At 43.7% G+C, this 20,023-nt stretch overlaps 1 protein-coding gene across 3 annotated transcripts in view; it reads right to left on the bottom strand.

Moving 5' to 3' along the window:
* The window catches only part of RPRD1A (regulation of nuclear pre-mRNA domain containing 1A), a 66,716-nt gene extending 56,263 nt beyond the window's left edge, over nt 1–10,453 (bottom strand). For 2 of the 3 annotated variants that reach the window (XM_034761361.1, XM_034761362.1), the window contains exon 1: nt 10,282–10,452. In XM_034761361.1, coding sequence (XP_034617252.1) covers nt 10,282–10,432 — 151 coding nt within the window. In that variant the 5' untranslated portion in view covers nt 10,433–10,452. Of the gene's footprint in view, nt 1–10,281 lie in introns of all 3 variants that reach the window. The other variant, XM_034761360.1, reaches the window with a different exon arrangement.
* Between the last annotated feature and the right edge of the window lie 9,570 nt (nt 10,454–20,023).

Genomic DNA, 20,023 nt, shown 5'->3' with positions numbered 1-20,023 from the left:
CCCCTCTGCTATGTACATTGGCCAAACTGGACAGTCACTACGCAAGAGGATAAATGGACACAAGTCAGATATCAGGAATGGCAATATACAAAAACCTGTAAGAGAACACTTCAACCTCCCTGGCCACACAATAGCAGATGTAAAGGTTGCCATCTTACAGCAAAAAAACTTCAGGACCAGACTCCAAAGAGAAACTGCTGAGCTCCAGTTCATTTGCAAATTTGATACCATCAGATCAGGATTACAGTCTATGGCTATCCAATTACAGAAGCAGTTTCTCCTCCCTTGGTGTTCACACCTCAACTGCTAGCAGAGCACCTCATCCTCCCTGATTGAACTAACCTCATTGTCTTCATACTGATTTTTACCTGCCTCTGGAAATTTCCATTACTTGCATCTGAAGAAGTTAGGTTCTTACCCACGAAAACTTATGCTCCCAATACTTCTGTTAGTCTTAAAGGTGTCACAGTACCCTCTGTTGCTTTTTACAGATTCAGACTAACACGGCTACCCCTCTGATACTTGACATTTTCTGATATAGCTGTAAAACTAATCTGCAAAGTTTTCAAAATAAAATAAATCACTTTAAAAATGTACACTGTACCTTCTAAAAATGAAACCTATATCTGAGTTGTGAAGAATATGTATTAAGGTTATAATAACCAACAAGAAAGCGCTATTATGTAGAAATCCATGATTAAATCGAGTCTTCCTGATTAGTGATTTAAATCATGATTTAAATCAAATCCACCCAGAGTGAAAGTCTCTTGCGGACGTACAGGGGCTGTGAAAAGGCATATTCGTGGTAAGCAAGTTTCTGCATCCTATTTCAGCATGCTTTTTGCGTTCACTGAGATTTTGGTCCACTCCCAGAAGAATATGCTTGTGAACTTTTCATACAGGAAATCCTCAAAACAGTCCAAGATATGCCTATGCAGGACAAACCCTCCCCGCCCCACAGCTTACAAGTCCTCTCTAGTCACTCACTGATCAGTCACCAGGCAAGGAAATACCTCTTTGACATAGACAGATGGTCTTCTACCACAGGCCTGGAAAAATTCCCTCTTCCAATCCTGAATCTCTAGCAAATTAACATCTTCTAATGACACCACTACCTGAAATAGCGTTAAGCCAAGCACTGGTAAAAGGTCCCTGGTTTATGGGCACCAAACCCACCCCCATACAGATAAAAAAATATATATTTTTTATTTTATTTTAAAAAAATTCCAAGATTTTCCATTGTATTGGTGGTCTGGTGACCTGAGTTGCAGCTGCTTATCAACAGGCAAATATGGAGAAAGGAGATAAATGTGGGGATGGAGAAGATAAAAGTATCAATTTTGTGACCTTCCTGTGACACGATGTTAAAAGAGAGATTTTTATTTCCCTAGACAAAAGAAAGAAAGAAAGAAAGGCTCTTTTATTGCCTTTGCAAGGCTGCCCACATCTGCTGCACCAAGCAGCCCTCCAGCGGCTTTTGGGATGAGGGCCCTGAACTAGCAGGGGAAAAGAAAAAATGTTCCAAAGATGACCAGCTGCAGGATATGCAAAATGACTTTAGCCACAGGTCACACCAGCAGTGAGAATTCCAGAGGCAGTTGCTGGAGCAGGACAGGGAGATGAAGGAGCATGACTGGCAGCAGCAGAAGGAAATGTTCAAGCAGCTGCTTAGCCTGATGACCAGTACCTTCTCCAGTGGACTCTCCTCCATGCTAACATACCTGGCAGTCAATGCACCACTTGACAATTCTGGAGTGGGGTCGGCAATGTGGCAGTCAAACTCCTAGAACAGAAGTGAGTATGGATATATGTATTCTGTTCGTCCTACCACCGTGCAACTACAGGAGAAGTAGTACAAGAACACTGGTGATGTGCAATTCTATCAGTGACATCACACTGATTTACTTTGTTTTCACTGTAAATGTCACTCTTAATATTTTCACTCTGGACAGTAGCAGCTGGATTGGCTGCATTTGGTTTTACTAAAGTATTTGATTGAACAATCCACAGGTGAGTGTGTCTGGGAAATAAGAGGCAGAAAGCTTAAATCAAAAGCTTTTAATTTTCAGAACAGCAGCAAACATGTCAGTCTACACAGTACAACACTCCACAGCCCCACATTTTCCCCACACAAAGAAGGATGTGGCCACACAAGCCATCCCTTACTTCCCTTGTTCTCCCAGTCCCAGTGATCAAAGGCGCACTCTTAGGTTCTGGTGTACAGGCAGCCAGTCTTCAACCCATTCCTGGAGAACGCTCTCCCCATTATGCTTGCATATGTTGTGGAGTGCACAGCAGTCCCAACAACACAAATGTCATTGGGCATACTGCATCCAAACAAGTTTGCAAGCAGTGCCGACTTACCATAAGTTGTCAAAATGTACATACTACCACCATCTGCAACTGCTTAGTATGCAAGTTCTTTTGAGTGCACTCTTACATCAGGGTACAACTTCACGTTCACTTTGTGGGGGGAAGGAGATGGTCACAGTTGACAAAACTGGTTAGCAACCAACCTGTAGCAGTCTGAGGTAAGAGCCTACTTCTGGACTCCCTCATCTGCATGTCCTGACACTGGAGGGTTGGGTCTGCATGACAGTGTATACCCACTCTGTACTTGTGCTCCTGATCCAACATCAGGTCAACATAAGAGAATCTACAGCTATTACAACCTGCATCAGCTGTCTCAATTCTGCTGTGTCCGCACCAAGGCCTGCTGCGAAAATGCTCTCTACCAAGTCTCATGCCCTCTATCTGCCTCCAGAAAACAGGTGTTGGATTAACAGTGACAATTGCTGGAATAGGTCATCATCCTGATCTGGATCAATGCCTTAACAGTGGATAGAACAGAGGTGAAGATGGAAATGAGGAGTGTGCAATGCCAGAAGTGTTTAAATTCTCTGTATTGGTGAGCAAAGAACTCTTCCACGTAGGGACATGGGAGGGACAGATAATTTTTCCAAAATACACCACAAAACAATTCATGGAGTGGTATTGCACTATGAACCATGGGATATGCCCTTGGAAATTCTAGCATATAACCAGGATGCATGCACCTACCAGATATGCCGCAAGTGTGGCTTAGCAACGTGGATGCTTGCAGAAAGGTTTAACTAACCCAAGTACTCAGGTAATCTCTGTGAAGACTACAAAAGCTGCCTCAGTAGGGAAAAGATAAACAGCAGGTTGATGAGCTGGTGGCAAAATAAAAAGCAGCATACCAAAGAAGACTACAGGCACCAACAATTAGTAAATGTCAGAACATCAAAGCGCCAACAAAAAAATCAAGTGTCACCAAGTGCCAAAGTACTGACAAAAGTCAAGCAAGAATTGCACCAAACATCAGCAGCCAAGATATAAGAACTTCAATAAGTTCCAGACTTGATTGAAAGACAAAGCTGGTATTGAGAAAGGATACCTCAAGCAATTACTGGGATCCAAAGAGCTACAACTGCTGACGTGGTACACAGCTCCTCTGCAGTTAAGGAGGAACTGACTGGATTGTTTTCAGGGCAGCAAGTATATACAGCAGAGGGAGTCACATGAAACAACTGGTGGGGACCTGACTCACATTCTTCTTTGCTACCACAGCCCTCACAGGTTAAGAGTTTGGGGAGATTCTATCAGCTCTTCACTCAAGAGTTAAAACACAGGAGTGTCATGCACAGATCATATATTTAGAGAAAGTTAAATTTTAACCCACTATATCAGGAGCCAGACTGATCCCGTTCATGGCAGTTTGAAGAACTAGTACTTTTCTCTGATGGCGGATTTTCTGGGCTTTAGAATCTACACTTTAATTTGTAAGTGTTTAGCCCTTACAGTTCCAAAGATATAGCTTTTCCCTATTAATATCTACCTGACCCTACAGACATGAAACAGCTCGGAGAAGTGTGAACTGCCTCACTCATTTCAATAGGTTAACTAAGGTACAGTATAATTAAAATTTTAAATGTAAGCATTGTTGGCTATTACACTGCTGATTACAACATACAAGAAAAGAAAGGGGAGATCATAATACAAATATCTACTCTGAATGATGTCTCATGGGTGGAACTGGGACAGTATCAATACTTTTCTCTCTATCTGATTTGACCTCTTCAGATAATGCCACCCATCCCCAACCGCCTCATATAGAGAGACGCTTTGATCCTGGTGGCTAAGTCTGAAGATTATAACCAAACAGAAAGGCAACTTTTTCTTACCAAAAAAAGCCACAGTTTGGAGTCATTACAATGCCTTATGACAATGTCACATCAAGAGGCTGACATACCCTGAACATGCATGAAAGAAACAGCTACAAACCTAGACGGATCAATCTCAACTGAAGTTCATGACAATGCTATTAAAATTATAGTTGGGCTCTAATCACTGTAGTTTCTTATCTCTGAAGTAATAATGGTGTCATGCTTCAAATTGCTATAGCCTCTTTTCAATAATATAAAAATATTTTCATCAATATGCTAGAACAGACCCAGAGCATGAACTAAATGACAGTTATGACAAAAAAAATCTAAATTTAAAAATTATATGTATATGCATATTATCTCATAGGTTAGCTTAAAAACAAAAAGAAAATGAGTGGAACACAAGTTTAAACACACACTAAAAGCCATACTAGTCAATCTACAGGAGCATTCAGCATGTATGTTCCAATCAACCTTTTAAAGAAAGTCTCTAATGAGTAGACTCATCTGATGAATATGTCATTATATGACAGATGCCAGAAGTCTACTGTCAACCCATAGTATCTGTAATTTCACAGAATGATGAATTCTAGGATATATACATTTAATCTTTTCATTAGTTACAGTCAAGAAGCATTAGTAAAAAGTCTGTTATATAATTCATTTGGAGAAAGGTCCAAAAAAAAAATCTCAGTTTATGAACTGTAATGCATGCTTACAAAACACTCAGATACTGTTTACACTAAGGGACTGTAAATTCATGGACAAATCCTACTGTCCTGCTGCTGGCTACAACCAAGACAAATAAGTAAAAAAAGTCATTACATGCCATAAGACTGCAGGGAATTCAGCATCCTATTTTGAAATAATTCTAATTATTTACATATTTCCAAATGTTACAAATATAATTGCATTTTAACAGTTTTCCTTTGAATTTATGTACACACACATCTAGACAAAGTGAAATCTATAATAGCTAAAAACTAAAAATGATTACTCTTCTGCAACTGTACAAAGTTATTCTAATCAAGAATTTCCGTCCAAAGACTTAAGAACATGCAACTAGGGATGGGAGCTTACTTCAGAATTACTTCAATTCAGTTTGATCAGCCATTTCCCCTTATCTTACCATAGCCATCAGCACAGAAAAAAAATCTTTCCAATACCATTTGTTTCTGTACTCTTAAAAGAGTCATTCTTTACTGACGACTGGAGAAAGAGGGTCAAGAAAAAAAGCTGCATCATGGAATAAAACAGCTCCTATTACTGTAACCATCTTTACATAATTACCAAAAACCAAGTGAGGTAAAATTTACCTAAGGTACTCTGGACAAGGGATCTGAAGGAAAGAAAAATAGGAAGAAGCTAAAAATAAAACCCAAAACATTAAAGAAAAGATCTATATTTTAATATGAAGTTTTAAGAGGACAAAAAATTACAAATATGAGAATTCTAGCTAATTGTAACCCAAAAAAGACATGTTGAGAAGTTTGTTTTCATATTCCAGAAGTTTGTATTTTGTCACTCATTTTGCTAGTTTTTAAAGCAAACTGCAAGAGTTCACTGTCAGAACCAGAATCTCATGCATGAGATTAGGCTCCAGAAGAATAGACTTGTTACAATATGTTAACTTATCCAGACAGTAAATAGTATATGCATGTCTAAATACCACCTCCTCACCCCAATTTCACCATAGTGTCTAGTTCCCATTACACAATTTTAGAAATACAGGGGCCACTGACAAAGAGGAACAAAGGTGTGAGAGCTCCTATCTTTAATACTGAAGCCATTTAAGATGAAAAACTAGGCAAATTGTTGTCCAAGACACGCATCCATGGCTATTCCACTCATTAGTTAAGCGAAAGGCTCCAGAGAAATTAGTCTTGCATTGTACTGTGCTCTTAAGGTTGCTCAGCTTATCCCTGGTGATGGCATATTCCACTGTTAAGGACCTTCCACAAGAATGAATTATGAGATGAAAGATGGTTATTATTATGGTTATTATGGCACTGGTTTGGGACTCAGGAGATATGGGTTCAATTTTTAATTCTGTCACAGAATTCCTGGGTATCACTGGCAAAATCACCTACTCTCTAAAACAAAGTTATTACTAATTCTTTATCTCACAGGGCAGGAGAGTTGGGCAGATGTATTCATGTGGTTTGATAAAAAAAGGCACTGAACTAGGTCTCCTGAGACCTAGGGCTGGTCCACACTGGGGCGGGGGATCGATCTAGGAAACGTAACTTCAGCTACAAGAATAGCGTAGCTGAAGTCGACGTTTCCTAGATTGAACTAAGTTTACTTACTGCAGGTCCACGCGGCGCAGGCAAGCTCCCCCGTCGACAGCGCTACCTTCTCTTGGCAAGCAGGAGTTCCGCAGTCGACGGGGGAGCACTTCTGGGATCGATTTATCGCATCCAGATGAGACACGATAAATCGATCCCAGAAGATCGATCTCCACCCACCGAATCGGGCTGGTAGTGTGGACCTACCCCTAGATTCTAGTCCTGGTTCTACCAGGGACCTACTGTCTCACCTTGGGCAAGTCACTTCGCTCTGTGCTTGTTTTCCCTCCCACTCTTTGCCTATATTGTTCATTACATTGGAAACTACTGGGGTTAGGGCCTGTCTATGATGTGTTAGCACTGCATCTATCACAATGAGGTCCTGATCTTGGCTGGGGTTTCTAGACAGTACTGAAATATAAGTAACAACTTTTGTGAGGCTTTCAAATACCGTGGTGATCACAGACAAATAGTTAAGATAGAGGTTGGGGTTTGTCAGCCACAGCACCCTCAAATGAAGCTGAAGGTTGGGATGTGGAACAAAAGGCAATTTCTATAGCTTAAAAAATGAAGACCAGAAACTTGAAATGGACAGTGCAGCATGAAGTGATCTCAGTGTTTTTTTCTTAGACAGCAGCTGGACTGCCACATGTCTAAACAGCTGTAGTTTCCAGACACTCCAGAGGTTAGCCCCAAGTCAGAAGCATTGCACCATCCTACTTTGAGGTGGTAAAGGCACGCAACACTGTAGCGAAATCATGATTCAGGTGAAGATAAAAATAATAGTATTTCTGCTAAGGACCCCATACAGATCCCCTCCCCCAAGAGGGCACAACCTTGACAAGTGGAGACAGATGCTACCAGCAAACATTGCTGTCAATTCTTCAGAGTGCTTCATCCTGCCAACCAACACTACCTCCATTTACTTAGAGAGGATGTTCTCAAAGTGTGGAATGTATTCTGGGAGGGCCATGAGAAGCTTTAGGGAAAGGGGAGGGGAAGAAAAAAAAAAAGACTTACTGCACACTTTACCCACAGCAATGAATAATTAGCAAAGCTGATTCCTCCATACAGGTTCTCAGAGGACGCTGTGTATTTTGATGGATTTGTTTTAACTTGCATAGAATTATACAAAGTCGTTGCCATCTATACGTTGCTACGACGTGGTGTCCACATTTAATTGTAAGCATCAACCACAATCGCAGTTTTGCTTTTATTATAATGGATTGTTTGCTCTGTTTGAATCAATGCCTTACTGCTTTTAATATTTAGTGAGAGTTACATATTGATTTTTTTTTAAATCGGTATACATACTTGTATGGTGTGGTGCATAAAACTACTACAGACATAAAGAAGGGGGGCATGATCAAATAAGATTGAAACCACTGACAGACTGAGTTTCAACCATTTCCCTAGTCACAGCCCCTAAGGCTGTGAGTTGTCACAGATTCCATGATTTTCTGTGACCTTTGCAGCGGCTGGTGGCGGGGGAGCTGCGGCAGCCAACACTTGTGGCGGGAGCAGTTTCTGCCCTGGCCCCTGCCACTTAGGAATTGCAGGGATGCAGAGCCAGGTAGGAAGCCCCTACCAGCCCTCCCTTCCCCAGTACCAGCAGGAGCCCCAGGCCGTGGCCCAGCCCCCACTCCCAGGCCGGTCCCCCTCCCCCAGCTTTATTTACAGCAGGTATTTTTAGTAAAAGCCATAGACAGGTCACAGGCCCATGAATTTTTGTTTACGGTATGTGACCTGTCCATGACTTTTACTAAAAATACCCGTGACTAAAACATAGCCTTAACTATACTATCTGAACTTCATAAGGAGTTAAAGAGCTCGACATGAGCAATATACTGATGGTACTACAGTGACTGCCTCATACCCTCAAACTCATATGTATGTTGATGAAGATAGAAAATAAAACCAATTAAAAAGGCTCCTACAATCAGCTGTTCTTCATAAACTTCTCCATCATTCAAAACAGTGATCTTAAATAATTTATTTGGGGTGTGTTTGGGATTTTTGTTTTTTAGACCTGTAGGAGAAAACCCATGAAAAACAAGAGAAACTGCTCCGGAGACAGTGTTGTTCTAGGGAAGTTACTTTTACTTTACAAAATAACTTAGATAAAGTAGTTAAACCTACATATCTGTGTAGTAGACAATTAACTTCAGTTTGTGCATTCTGACATCCCATGGTTTCTACCAAGAACCCACAAGTTTTGGGTTTGATATTAATTCTACTTACTCTGTTCAGTCTAGTGATTTGAAAGTTCAAAAGAGAGCCATTTTCTGCAAGAAGTGAACTAAAATGTATTTTAAAATCAAATGTATTTTTAAACGTTCCTAATACAAAACACATGAAAGCCTAATGTAAGATGTTAAAACTTACATACTGTTTCAATACAGGCTAAAATAATTATAAGATACGAATACTAAAGTTTTCCTTTTAACTTAATCCTATTTAATTTTAAACCCACATTTCTAGGATGAACCAATTCTATGTCTATGAAGTTATGTGGTCCAACCCAGAAAAAAAAAAAAACACTTTAATCCACCACTTATCAGAGGGGTAGCCCTGTTAGTCTGTATCCACAAAAACAAGGAGGAATCCATTGGCACCTTAAAGACTAACAGATTTATTTGGACACTGCGATCTATCAATAGGGCAAGGCACATACATCAGGGCAGCCAATTTTTTCCTATCAATTTTGTTGGACTGCTGCCTACCAGCTTCTCCTCCTTAATGAAAAACCCACCCCTAAACTCTTCCTGTTCAAATCCCTAAATGTCTCTGCTGTGTTAAAGGTAACTATGGGGAGAGTGAAAGCAAAAGTTGCCAGGAAGAGCAAGTTATCAGCTAAGGTGACTTCTAGTACTATGGCAAATAGGCCAGCTCCTGTCATTGCAGCAGAAAGTCTACAATTCATTTGCTAGGAAAAACTAAATTAAGGATGAACGCATATTACCAAGGAGACAACCTCAAAGTTTAAAAAAAACAGACTGAAATATAGTCAGTTTCCAAAGCCAGGTAAACAAAGCTTTAGTTCTCACACTTATCTGAGTCCTCCTGCCCATTTTTGTAGTTACACATCACATGTTTCTATTTAATGTATTTACTCCAGGCTACTGCTGTGAAGGAGCCACAAACAGCAATTTGCCTACTACACTGCAAAACTGATTATACACAAAACAATGTCCAACACTGAAAGTAAATACCGAAAGGGAAAACGAGTCTCTAGCCTTTGTTATACGGATCTTCAGTACCACTAAAACATCATAGATTAAAAAAGCCTTATTTGTAAAGTTGACGGTGTCCCTTTAATTAGTCCTACCCGCTGACTAACGGTCTCTGAAAAGAGACAAACCCGCTGACGCAGTTGGAAGTCTCCAGGCCAAGCAAGGCACAGCGCGGACCCCGGCACAGCGCATCCCCGGGGACCCGCCTGCCGCACTGCTCTTCCCCAGCGCGCTAGGACGGGGATCGCCGCCGAGCCCGTAGCAGAGCCGCAGCTCCTAGCCCGGGCCCGCTCCCCACACACCGCGCTGTTTTCCCAGCAGCGGAGGCGGCGGGTCACCGGGGAAAGGCCGCGTGCCGCGCGGAGCGGGCGATGCCGCCTTCCGGGGGGTGGGGCAGCGAGGCGGAGAAGACACAGAGCGGCCGCCCCCTCAGCCGAGCAGGGCCCTCGGGGCTCCTACTTGTCCCGGCGGCTCCGCTCGCCCCCGGCGGGCGGTGCCGCGGGAAGGGTGAGCCCCAGGCCGGGGCGAGCCAGCAGCATGGGGCGGACTCGGCCTGCCCAGTGCCGACCTCACCTTTGCGCAGCTCCCGCTCCCAGACGGTGACGATGAGCCCCGAGTGCTTGCGGTGGTGGATGAGCCAGAGGCTCAGCGTCTGCACGCTCTGCTGGGAGTTACTGAGCTCCGAGAGCTTCCGCTCCAGCGCCGCCTCCGAGAACGCCGACATCCCGCCCCGCCCGCCCGCGCGCCCCTCACACGCCGCCCGGCGGGGCCCGCGCCTGACAAACCCACCGGCCCTGGCCCCACGCAACCAAAATGGCGGCAGCCCAGAGCCCGATTCTCTCCGCCCTCACTCCTTACGTCACTACCGGGGCGGGTCTTCAGCGAGGGGCGGAACCGAACGTCCCACATCCGGGTGAAAGACAAGGCCACGCCCCTGCCCGGGGAGAGGAGGAGCCCAAGGGGCGGGGGCAGAGTCTGGGGCACGTGGATGCTGGCGCGTAATGATCCCCGCGTTCACCCCGCAGGCCTGGGCAGCAGCGGCCCTGCAACACGCGGACCGGGGGAGCGGGGGGGCGCGTGTGATACGAAACGTTGAGAAGCAGGGGAGATGGATCAGGGACCACGGGGGTGTCTCTGAACATTTCACTGGTTTGGACTGGCCTCGTGGATCGTTTACGTTGTTCACTTCATCATGCCTGGCTCCCCTGGCAGTTGCCATCCCTCCAAGAGCTATTTTCTGCTGCCCTTGACACAGAACAAGCGCAGTACCTACCGCTAACCCCAACAATTAAAAATGTCATGTCAGAGCCCACACCCCCAACATGATAAGAGTATCCCAAAAGTCATGAGATTTTTTTGAAAATAAAGTAGGGGTTTTGGCTTGGTTTTTGGGCTCTCTTCTGTTTTTTGAACTCCCTGCACAAGTCTGTGACAATTAGTGTTGCCCCCTGTTCTCCCAAATGTATTGATTTTCAGGTGATCTAGGCTCCCACTACAGGGGTGCTCGATGGCTGCCTGTTGGCGTGGTCTCCTCATACCTTAGCATTCTAATTATTTAAGTCTGCACCTCAAACCCCACAGCTGCCATCCCCTGGCCAAGAAGTTTGTTACATAGCTCACATAATTCTGCACCCCAAAACCCTGATCCCCTCATTTCTACATCAATTCTGCCTCCACTGCTGTAGCTCCTGGGGGAGAGGCAATTGATTCAATAGTGCAGTACCAGGGGGTCTTCCCCATCCATTCCCAGGTTGGGGGGGGGGGGGGGGGGAGGAGACAGGGACAGATGAAGCAATGTCCTCTTCTCATCCATCCCAGGTTCTGATGAGGTCAACTGCAGGGACTCTATACTCACTCCTCATTAGCAGGCCTGGTGGTGTCAGGATGAAGACAGGAGGAGGAAGAAGCAGAGAGCAGACTGACCCATTATTCACAGAATGGGAGAAGGCAGCCCTAACCTATGGGATCTTTCTGCTCTTCCTTCCCTCCACCTGTCCTGTGAAGATAGTATCAGCTGCTCCATCTCCCCCATCACCTAAAGTCCTCTTAGTTCCTGTTAGGGAAGGGAAGCGCTGTCTGCTTCCTACAGCAGCTCTGATTGACTGTTATAGACTCATAGAATGTCAGGGGTAGAAGGGACCTCAGGAGGTCATCTAGTCCAACCCCCTTCTCAAAGCAGGACCAATCCCCAGACAGATTTTTGCCTCCAATCCCTAAATGGCCTCCTCAAGGATTGAACTCACAACCCTGGGTTTAGCAGGCCAATGCTCAAACCACTGAGCTATCCCTCCCCTCCTGTTCTTCCTCAATTGCCCGCCTCCTGGAGAAGAGTCACCAATCAGAGGGGGTTCCCTGCCCCCAACCTGATGCACCAGAATCATTCTCACTTAAGTCAGACGAGGAAGAGGATGAAACTTCTGGTCCTGAACCATCAATGTCACAGGACCCACATTTTCTCCCATCCTCCTCCTCTGAACCACACCTCATAACACAGGGTGAACTGAATGACTTTGTCAGGGATTTGGAACTACCCAAGAGTAAGGCAGAGCTGTTAGGCTCCAGACTACAGCAGTGGAATCTCCTGGCAGGTGATGTTAGGGTTTCCATGTTCCATGACCGTCAAAAGGATCTTGTCCCATTCTTCTTCATGGAAGGTGATCTTGTAGCCTGCAACAACATCGATGGTGTGATGGCAGCCCTCAACATCGTTCACGATCCAGATGAGTGGAGACTATTCATTGATTCGTCGAAGACGAGTCTTAAAGCTGTTTTACTGCATAATGGCAATGTTTTGCCATCAATTCCAGTTGGTCATGCAGTCCATATGAAGGAAACCTATGACAACATGAAACAACTTTTGAGGTGCATAAACTTATGACCAACATCAGTGGCAGCTTTGTGGCGATTTGAAGGTTGTTGCTCTCTTGCTTGGTCTGCAGACTGGATACACAAAGTACTGCTGTTTTCTCTGCGAATGGGATAGTCGTGCAAGAGATTCCCACTACATCAAGAAGGTTTGGCCACTTCGACAGTCATTGAGGAAAAGTGTTCAGAGTCCACCACTTGTTGAATCAAGGAAGATTTTGTTACCACCCTTACACATCAAGCTGGGTCTGATGAAGAACTTTGTCAAGGCCATTGACAAAACACAAGCAGCTTTCAAGTACCTCCGTGGAAAATTTCCAAGGTTAAGTGAAGCTAAGATAAAGGAAGGTGTCTTTGTTGGTCCTCAGATTCGTGAACTTCTTCCAGATGATGCATTTGATCATGCACTGCGTGGCAAGGAAAAGACGGCATGGAAAGCCTTCCAGTTAGTGGCAATAAATTTTCTCGGAAACAACAAGGCAGACAACTTCAGGTTGTTGGTGGAAAATCTCCTCAAGGCATACAAAAGCCTTGGTTGCAACATGTTACTAAAGATACATTTTTTGCACTCTCATCTAGATTTTTTTCCACCGAACTGCAGAGCAGTGAGCGACGAGCACGGCGAGCTATTTCACCAGGACATTGCAACAATGGAGAAACGCTATCAGGGCAAATAGAGCCCATCAACGCTTGCAGACTATTGCTGGACAGTGACAAGAGATGCTCCATTTAATGAATACAAGAGACAAGCCAAGAAGCGCCGAGTAGACACTGAATAGGACTAAACTATGTTCATAATAGTTTTTTGCCTTTTGTTTCATAATAAATTTTATTTATATAACCCTTTTGCTGATTTTTAAAGTGTTACATAAACAGGACAGGTGAAATATTATCATGTAAAGCAACCATAAACACATGAAAAGACCTAGGTTTACAATTTATGATTAAAACTCTACTATCTACACAATATACATAGACATAAAATGTAAAAACTTAAATATCTTAGAAACAGTAGCCAATCAGTTGTTTTAATTGTCATATTTGAATTCAGCACATCAAAATACATAATAAATAGCACATTTTATCTCTGAAGTAGACGACTTCTCAAAAATTGTAGACCAGTGTAATTAAGGTTAAGTTTCTGTCTTGAGGAAGTTTTAGTAAAAGTCAGGGACAGCTCATGGGCAATAATCAAAAATTCATGGAAGCCCACAACCTGTCCTTGACTTTTACTTTAAAAAAAAAAAATGTGCGAGGGGGCAGGACTAACAGAGCACTGCTGGGGGCTGACCTCTGGCAGCTACTCCAGCCCCACCGCTGCTTCTGCACAGGGCTGATGCAATCCTGGCCGCTGCTGCAGCGGCCCCGGCACTGACAGCTGTTCCAGGCCTGCCACTGCAGAAGAAGTCACGGAGGTCCAGGAAAGTCACAATCTGTGACCTCCGTAACAGAATCGTACTTGTACTCATGATTTCTTGTGTGAGGTGGCAGTGCTGCAGCCCCACCTTCCCTGAAAGGTGCTAGCTTGTGACTCTTGCTTGCATCAGAATAAGGAGCATTTATGAGGTATTGAGAAAAACAATTTTTGAGAACCCTACCATGTTTCCCCTCAAACATTTCTTTTTAAACTCCCACAGATTTCCTCAACATTTCTATCACACCAGGGTTTGAATTATGAGTTAAAACTTTCTAAGTAGATAGAGATGCTACAGGAATCAAATTAAATAAGTTCTAGAACAGGATCATGTTTTTCACTTGGTTCTGGGGCAAGTTCCTGAATCTTTTCCAGTAGCTGGTGTGCAGTGATTAAAAAGTAAGCAACAGGGGGAGGAGCAAACGAAATGGATCACATGGGGCTGAAACAGTCAGAATTATAATTGTATTTTAGGTTTTTAGCTCTTAACTGATCTGATATGAAGCAGAGCTCCTTGGATGAGTAGTTCTCAGCTGTTATTGTTTAAAGCAGTACTCCACATTCTGAATGTGGCAATAGCCCTGTTTTTTGCAGCACCCAGGGCTATGCTTTGATTTTTCTTGGCTGACTACAGCAGAGAGAAAATTTATATGATAGGTCTTCCTCACTTGCAGGTATTGCTCAAACTATGAGACAACATTGGGAATTCTTGGACTAGGAGACATTTAATTAAGGAAACAAGCACAGCCAACATTTTCCCCATGTGACTTACCTAAGAGGGACAGCAGTGCTCAAATGTAATGGTTAGACCCCTTGGATAGGCAAGCAGCGCTTCATTGGATTGTAACTCTGATTCCATGACCTCTCCCTACCTCTACTTCAGAGTATCCTTTTCAACCATAGTCTTTCTAAAGAAACTTCAGATAAGACTGTAACAGGTTCGGTCACAGAAACTGTCACTAGATGTGCTAGGATACCACTGAGAGCAAACCCTCCTGCCAGAGAAGGCTTCCCTCCACTCCCATCTTGCTGAGTTAAACGCTCCAGTCAGCTACAGCACAGATGAACAGGTTGGGCCACGCCCTCCTGCAGTGCACAGAAACTAAGATTCACTTAGCCCAGGGTTTTCTCAGTTAACAGGGACATTCCCAGTATTCAGTCAATCTGGGAGCCTAAACCCCAAATATATAAAACTTATACAGGGTAAACTCATAAATTGTCCACCCTCTATAACACTGATAGAGAGATATGCACAGCTGTTTGCTCACCCAGGTATTAATTACTTACTCTGGGTTAATTAATAAGCAAAAGCGATTTTATTAAATATAAAAGTAGGATTTAAGTGGTTCCAAGTAATAACAGACAGAACAAAGTAAGTTACCAAGCAAAATAAAACAAAACATGCATGTCTAAGCCTAATACATTAAGAAACTGATTACAGATAAAATCTCACCCTCAGAGATGTTCCAATAAGCTTCTTTCACAAACTGGACTCCTTCCTAGTCTGGGCCCAATCCTTTCCCCCATACAGTTCTTGTTAGCTCCAGCTCAGGTGGTAAAACTGGGGGATTTTTCATGACTGGAACCTCCTTTGTTCTGTTCCACCCCCTTATATAGCTTTGGCACAAGGTGGGAATCTTTTGTCTTTCTGGGTCCCCTCCTTCTAAATGGAAAAGCACCCAGCTTTAAGATGGATTCCAGTACCAGGTGACATGGTCACATGTCCTGTGAGACCCCAAGCCTTCATTCTTCCTGGCCTGACTCATAGGAAGGCTTGCAAGTAAACAGAGCTATTTACAACCAATTGTCCTAGTTGATGGGAGCCATGAAGATTCCAAACCACCGTTAATGGCCCACACTTTGCATAATTACAATGGGACCTCAGAGTTATATTTCATATTTCTAATTTCAGATACAAGAATGATACAGTTATACAAATCGGATGACCACACGCAGTAGATTATAAGCTTTGTAATGAAACCTTACAAGAGACCTTTTGCATGAAGCATATTCCAGTTACATTATATTCACACTCATTAGCATATTTTCATAAAATCATATGGAGTGCAACATCAGAAAGGCTTTTCCCAGTTCCAGGTATGTCACATTATAACTTCAGGTAATGTCTCTCTCAGACATGTATTCATTTACTATTTCCTTAGATTTATACACACATCAATTCAAAAGAAGTGCCTATTCCTTGCTCTAGGCACTCCTTGGTAATTTTAAGTACACAACCTTAAAATAGACCAGAGGTTCTCAAACTGTGAGTCAGGACCCAAAGTGGGTCACGACCCCATTTTAATGGGGTTGCCAGGGTTAGCTTAGACTTGGCCCAAGCCCAAGGCCTTCAGCCCTGGGCAGCAGGGCGGTCCTTAGGCATATGCAGCTTACGCAGCTGCGTAGGGCACCATGAAATTTGAGGCACCTCCATGCTGCATTCACAGCAGCACCAGCCCTATCCCTCGGGTGCCCCCCCTGCAAGGGGCAGGGCCATCCCTGGGGCGGGAGGCAGACAACTCCCTCCGCCCTGCCTTTTACCCTTCCCCTTGCTCCGCCCCCATTCCACCTCTTCCCCCAGTGACCCCGCACTCACTGGCAGTGGCAGGAAGCAGAGCAACCCAGCCCCAGCCCGCTCTACTCCACCAGCTCCTAGCTGTGGCGCTCTGCTTCCTGCCGCCGGTGAGTGCGGGGAAAGGATCGCCCCCGAATTCACCGGCAGCAGGAAGCGGAGCGCTGCAGCTGGGAGCTGGTGGAGTAGAGCGGGCTGGGGCCGGGCTGCTCCGCTTGCCGCTGCTGCTGGTGAGTGGGGGATTCCTTCCCCCAAGCCCCCCCCCACCCCCGAGAGACACAGCTGGGGCCAGGGCAAAGGAAGCGGAGCAGGCTGCTCCTGGCCCCTCACTAATCCCCCGGGCCACTCTGGGCCTGTGGGGCCCCCAAAAGTGGCCCCCCACAGCTCCTGCCTCCCAGACCCTGGGGAGGGGGAGGCCTGGGTCCCCACATGGCCTCCCCACAGGGGGGCTGCGTAGGGCATCCAAATGGCTAGGGATGGCCCTGGGGTTCATGTTACAGGCCCCCTGTCTGGGGCTGAAGCCCTTGGGCTTTGGCCCCCTGGCCTGGGGTGGTGGGGCTTTGGCTTTGGCTTTGTCCCCCCCGCCACACACATACCCAGGATGGCAGGGCTTGGGTAGGCTCAGGCTTCAGTCTCCCCTCCTAGGATCCTGTAGTAATTTTTGTTGTCAAAAGGGGGTTGCGGTGCAATGAAGTTTGAGAACCCCTGAAATAAACTATACCCAGAACTAGCCTTCAGTCATGAATAAGCAAACAGCAATAACCTTGCAGCAAAAAACATATTTAAGATTTTTGAAAACTCTCACAACATTTCCCACTCCCCGTGCTAAATACCATGGATCGCTAGTGGGATGTGGGCACTTGCAAAGGGGATTGGAAGAGAACACACTCCTGGGTATCCTTCCCTGGGAAATATTTCTAAAATACCTGTTTCTTGGGACAATCTGGTCCATTCCCAAGACAAAACGTTAGCTCTTCAGAAATATTTCTGCAAACCCCAGGAATAAGTAACCTTGAGCAAGGATGAGTTAGCAGGATTCAGAAATGGGAGGGCTAGCTTCACAAAAGCCAGGGAAATCATCCCAACCCTTCTTTCATTTTGGTGGCAGAATTTAAACTTGGAGATCCAATTCATCACTGATCATTTGTATTTTGAGTCAGCATGGGTGAAATGAGGTCTGAAAACCTAACTTGTAGAATGCTGTTATTTTTATTATGTACAGCAGAGGACACTGTTGGCATAATTCAGAAGAGACTACTCAGGTGAAACAGATTGAATGGATAGATACACATGAAGTAGGAAACCGATGAAACTGATTCAGCAGTTAACTCTTAATTCATGCTGCCTATTAGGGAGTTATTCTGAAGTTACAGCTGAACCTTTGTAAACAGCTATAGAAAAAGAGATTGGCAACTCACAAGACAGTTTCACTCACAAGACTGGATAGAAGAGGGAGTTGAAGTACAGTTTTGTCAATGCCTCACCTCCAAGAAATATATAGAAGACAAGAAAGTATGTAGATGGGGGGAAATAACATTTAGTGAGTAAATAGCTGTAGTGATAATTAATAATACTTGATATTTCTTAGCACCTTTCATCCTGGAATCTCAAAGGACTTTGTAAACAAGAATATATCTTGTGGGACAGGCATTTTCCCAATGTAGCAAATGAGGAAACTGAAGCACAGAGAGATTAATTGACTTGTTCAAAATTATACAAAGTTGGATAAGTTCTTTTGTCCATATATCTTGTACTACAAACACAAAAGGGAGGCTTTGAAAATGTAACCCAAAATTAACTCCTGACCTCAAAAGATGGTGATTCATCTAGATTAGCTATTCTGGAGAAGAATTCAATTCCATTTACTGCTGAATACAGAGAGGCCATATCCCAGGCGAAAACTAAAAATAAAATACCGAATCAGCCTAAGGACAGACAGCAGAAGAAAGCTTAAATGGAAGGAAAAATCCATGTCGAAGCCATCTATCCAAGCTGCATACTGGAGCCAAAGACTTTTTTATATAAATTCCTGACTTCAAGCACTTTACATTTTAATTTAATGAACTAAAGATGGAAATAAATTGCTGCATTTCATATTAAGATCAACCCTTTCTGGAGCCATGCAGATTGTCAGAATTGTTCAGAGCAAAAGGATAGATTGCACAATCTAGAATCTTCACTAGGGTTTCGTCCTTTCTCTGCCTCTCTTGTAGCAGGACATATAAGGATGTTTGCATAAAACCTTTCTTTTCTCCTAAGAGTCAGGCGAACAGCCAGAGCCGGTTAAGTACATCCTGCCCTTTCATCATTAAACTATTAACTCAAATCATACTATGTAAACATGCACTGTGATTGATATATGGATGTAATCAAGTTCCAGGTTTTTTGAGTGAAGGGAGAGCTGTAACTAGGCAATAAGACACTCGGGGGTATGTATTAACTCAGGTGTGTTGAGAGGCATGAAGCTTTAGATTAATTTTAACATTCTGAGTAGTGTATTAATGGGCCATTAATATATGCCCTGGAGTGTGTACAGCTTTTATCCATAGCATAAAAGTAATAGAGCACATTCCTAGTAATAAATAATGTTAGTATTTTAAAGAAGTAAACACCCTTTAAAGTATCAAGGCACCATAAGGAAATCCTATTGAGAACTTCTGGAAAATGCAAGTTTAAGCTTGAATTTAACAACAGCAAATGGGTTGATTCACCTCCCTGCTCCAGTAGGGGCCACTGTCTCTCAAGGAAGAGTCACCTCTAGGAAGGACAGGCAGTGTTTTCATTACCTATTCACCCCCAGGGCTTCCATGGGGTAGTGCAACTTTAAGGGGCCAGAGAAATCCTGCTGAGAGAGGGATCCAGGATGACCCACCAGTTCCATCCACTTGAAAGGCTACACTAACAAGAGCCTGTGCTAGAGCTGGGATTTAACTGGGCACTTTGATGTCGCCAGCAGCACTGTGGTTTACACTCTCAGCCAGTAAAACCCATTGCTGAATCTAGCTCAAGTGTCAATAAACAATGCTTACGTATTTTATAAACACATTAAACAGAACATTGCCAAAGACCTCAGAGTTGTTAAAAATGTAATACTGTAGCTGCCTACCTTTTTGATGAAAATTAGGTGTCACTAGTGGTTTAGATGTGGCTGCAGTAGTTTCATTCCCATCTCTTTTCTTTTGCTGCAGGATTACTCATTTCTGGTAGTGTACAAGGTAAATGTGACAAATTTTTTGTTTAAAACAAAGAAGTCATTAAAAAATTATTTACTGAACAGCTTGGGCCAAATTTTGCTCTCTGTTACAATGATGAACATCCAGAGTAACTGCACTGATTAAAACTAGTATAACTGACAGCAGAATTTGGCTCTTTGTTTATTGCTGGAGGGTGCTAATGTGGTATATTTCCATTGTACTTTTCAATACAAACAGTATGGTTATACACATAATTACACAATTACACAT

The sequence above is a fragment of the Trachemys scripta genome, chromosome 2 (genome assembly GCF_013100865.1).
Source record: "Trachemys scripta elegans isolate TJP31775 chromosome 2, CAS_Tse_1.0, whole genome shotgun sequence".
In the NCBI taxonomy this organism is placed as follows: Eukaryota; Metazoa; Chordata; order Testudines; family Emydidae; genus Trachemys; species Trachemys scripta.
Note: the sequence above shows the minus strand (reverse complement) of the source record. Positions and strands in the feature narration are given on the sequence as shown.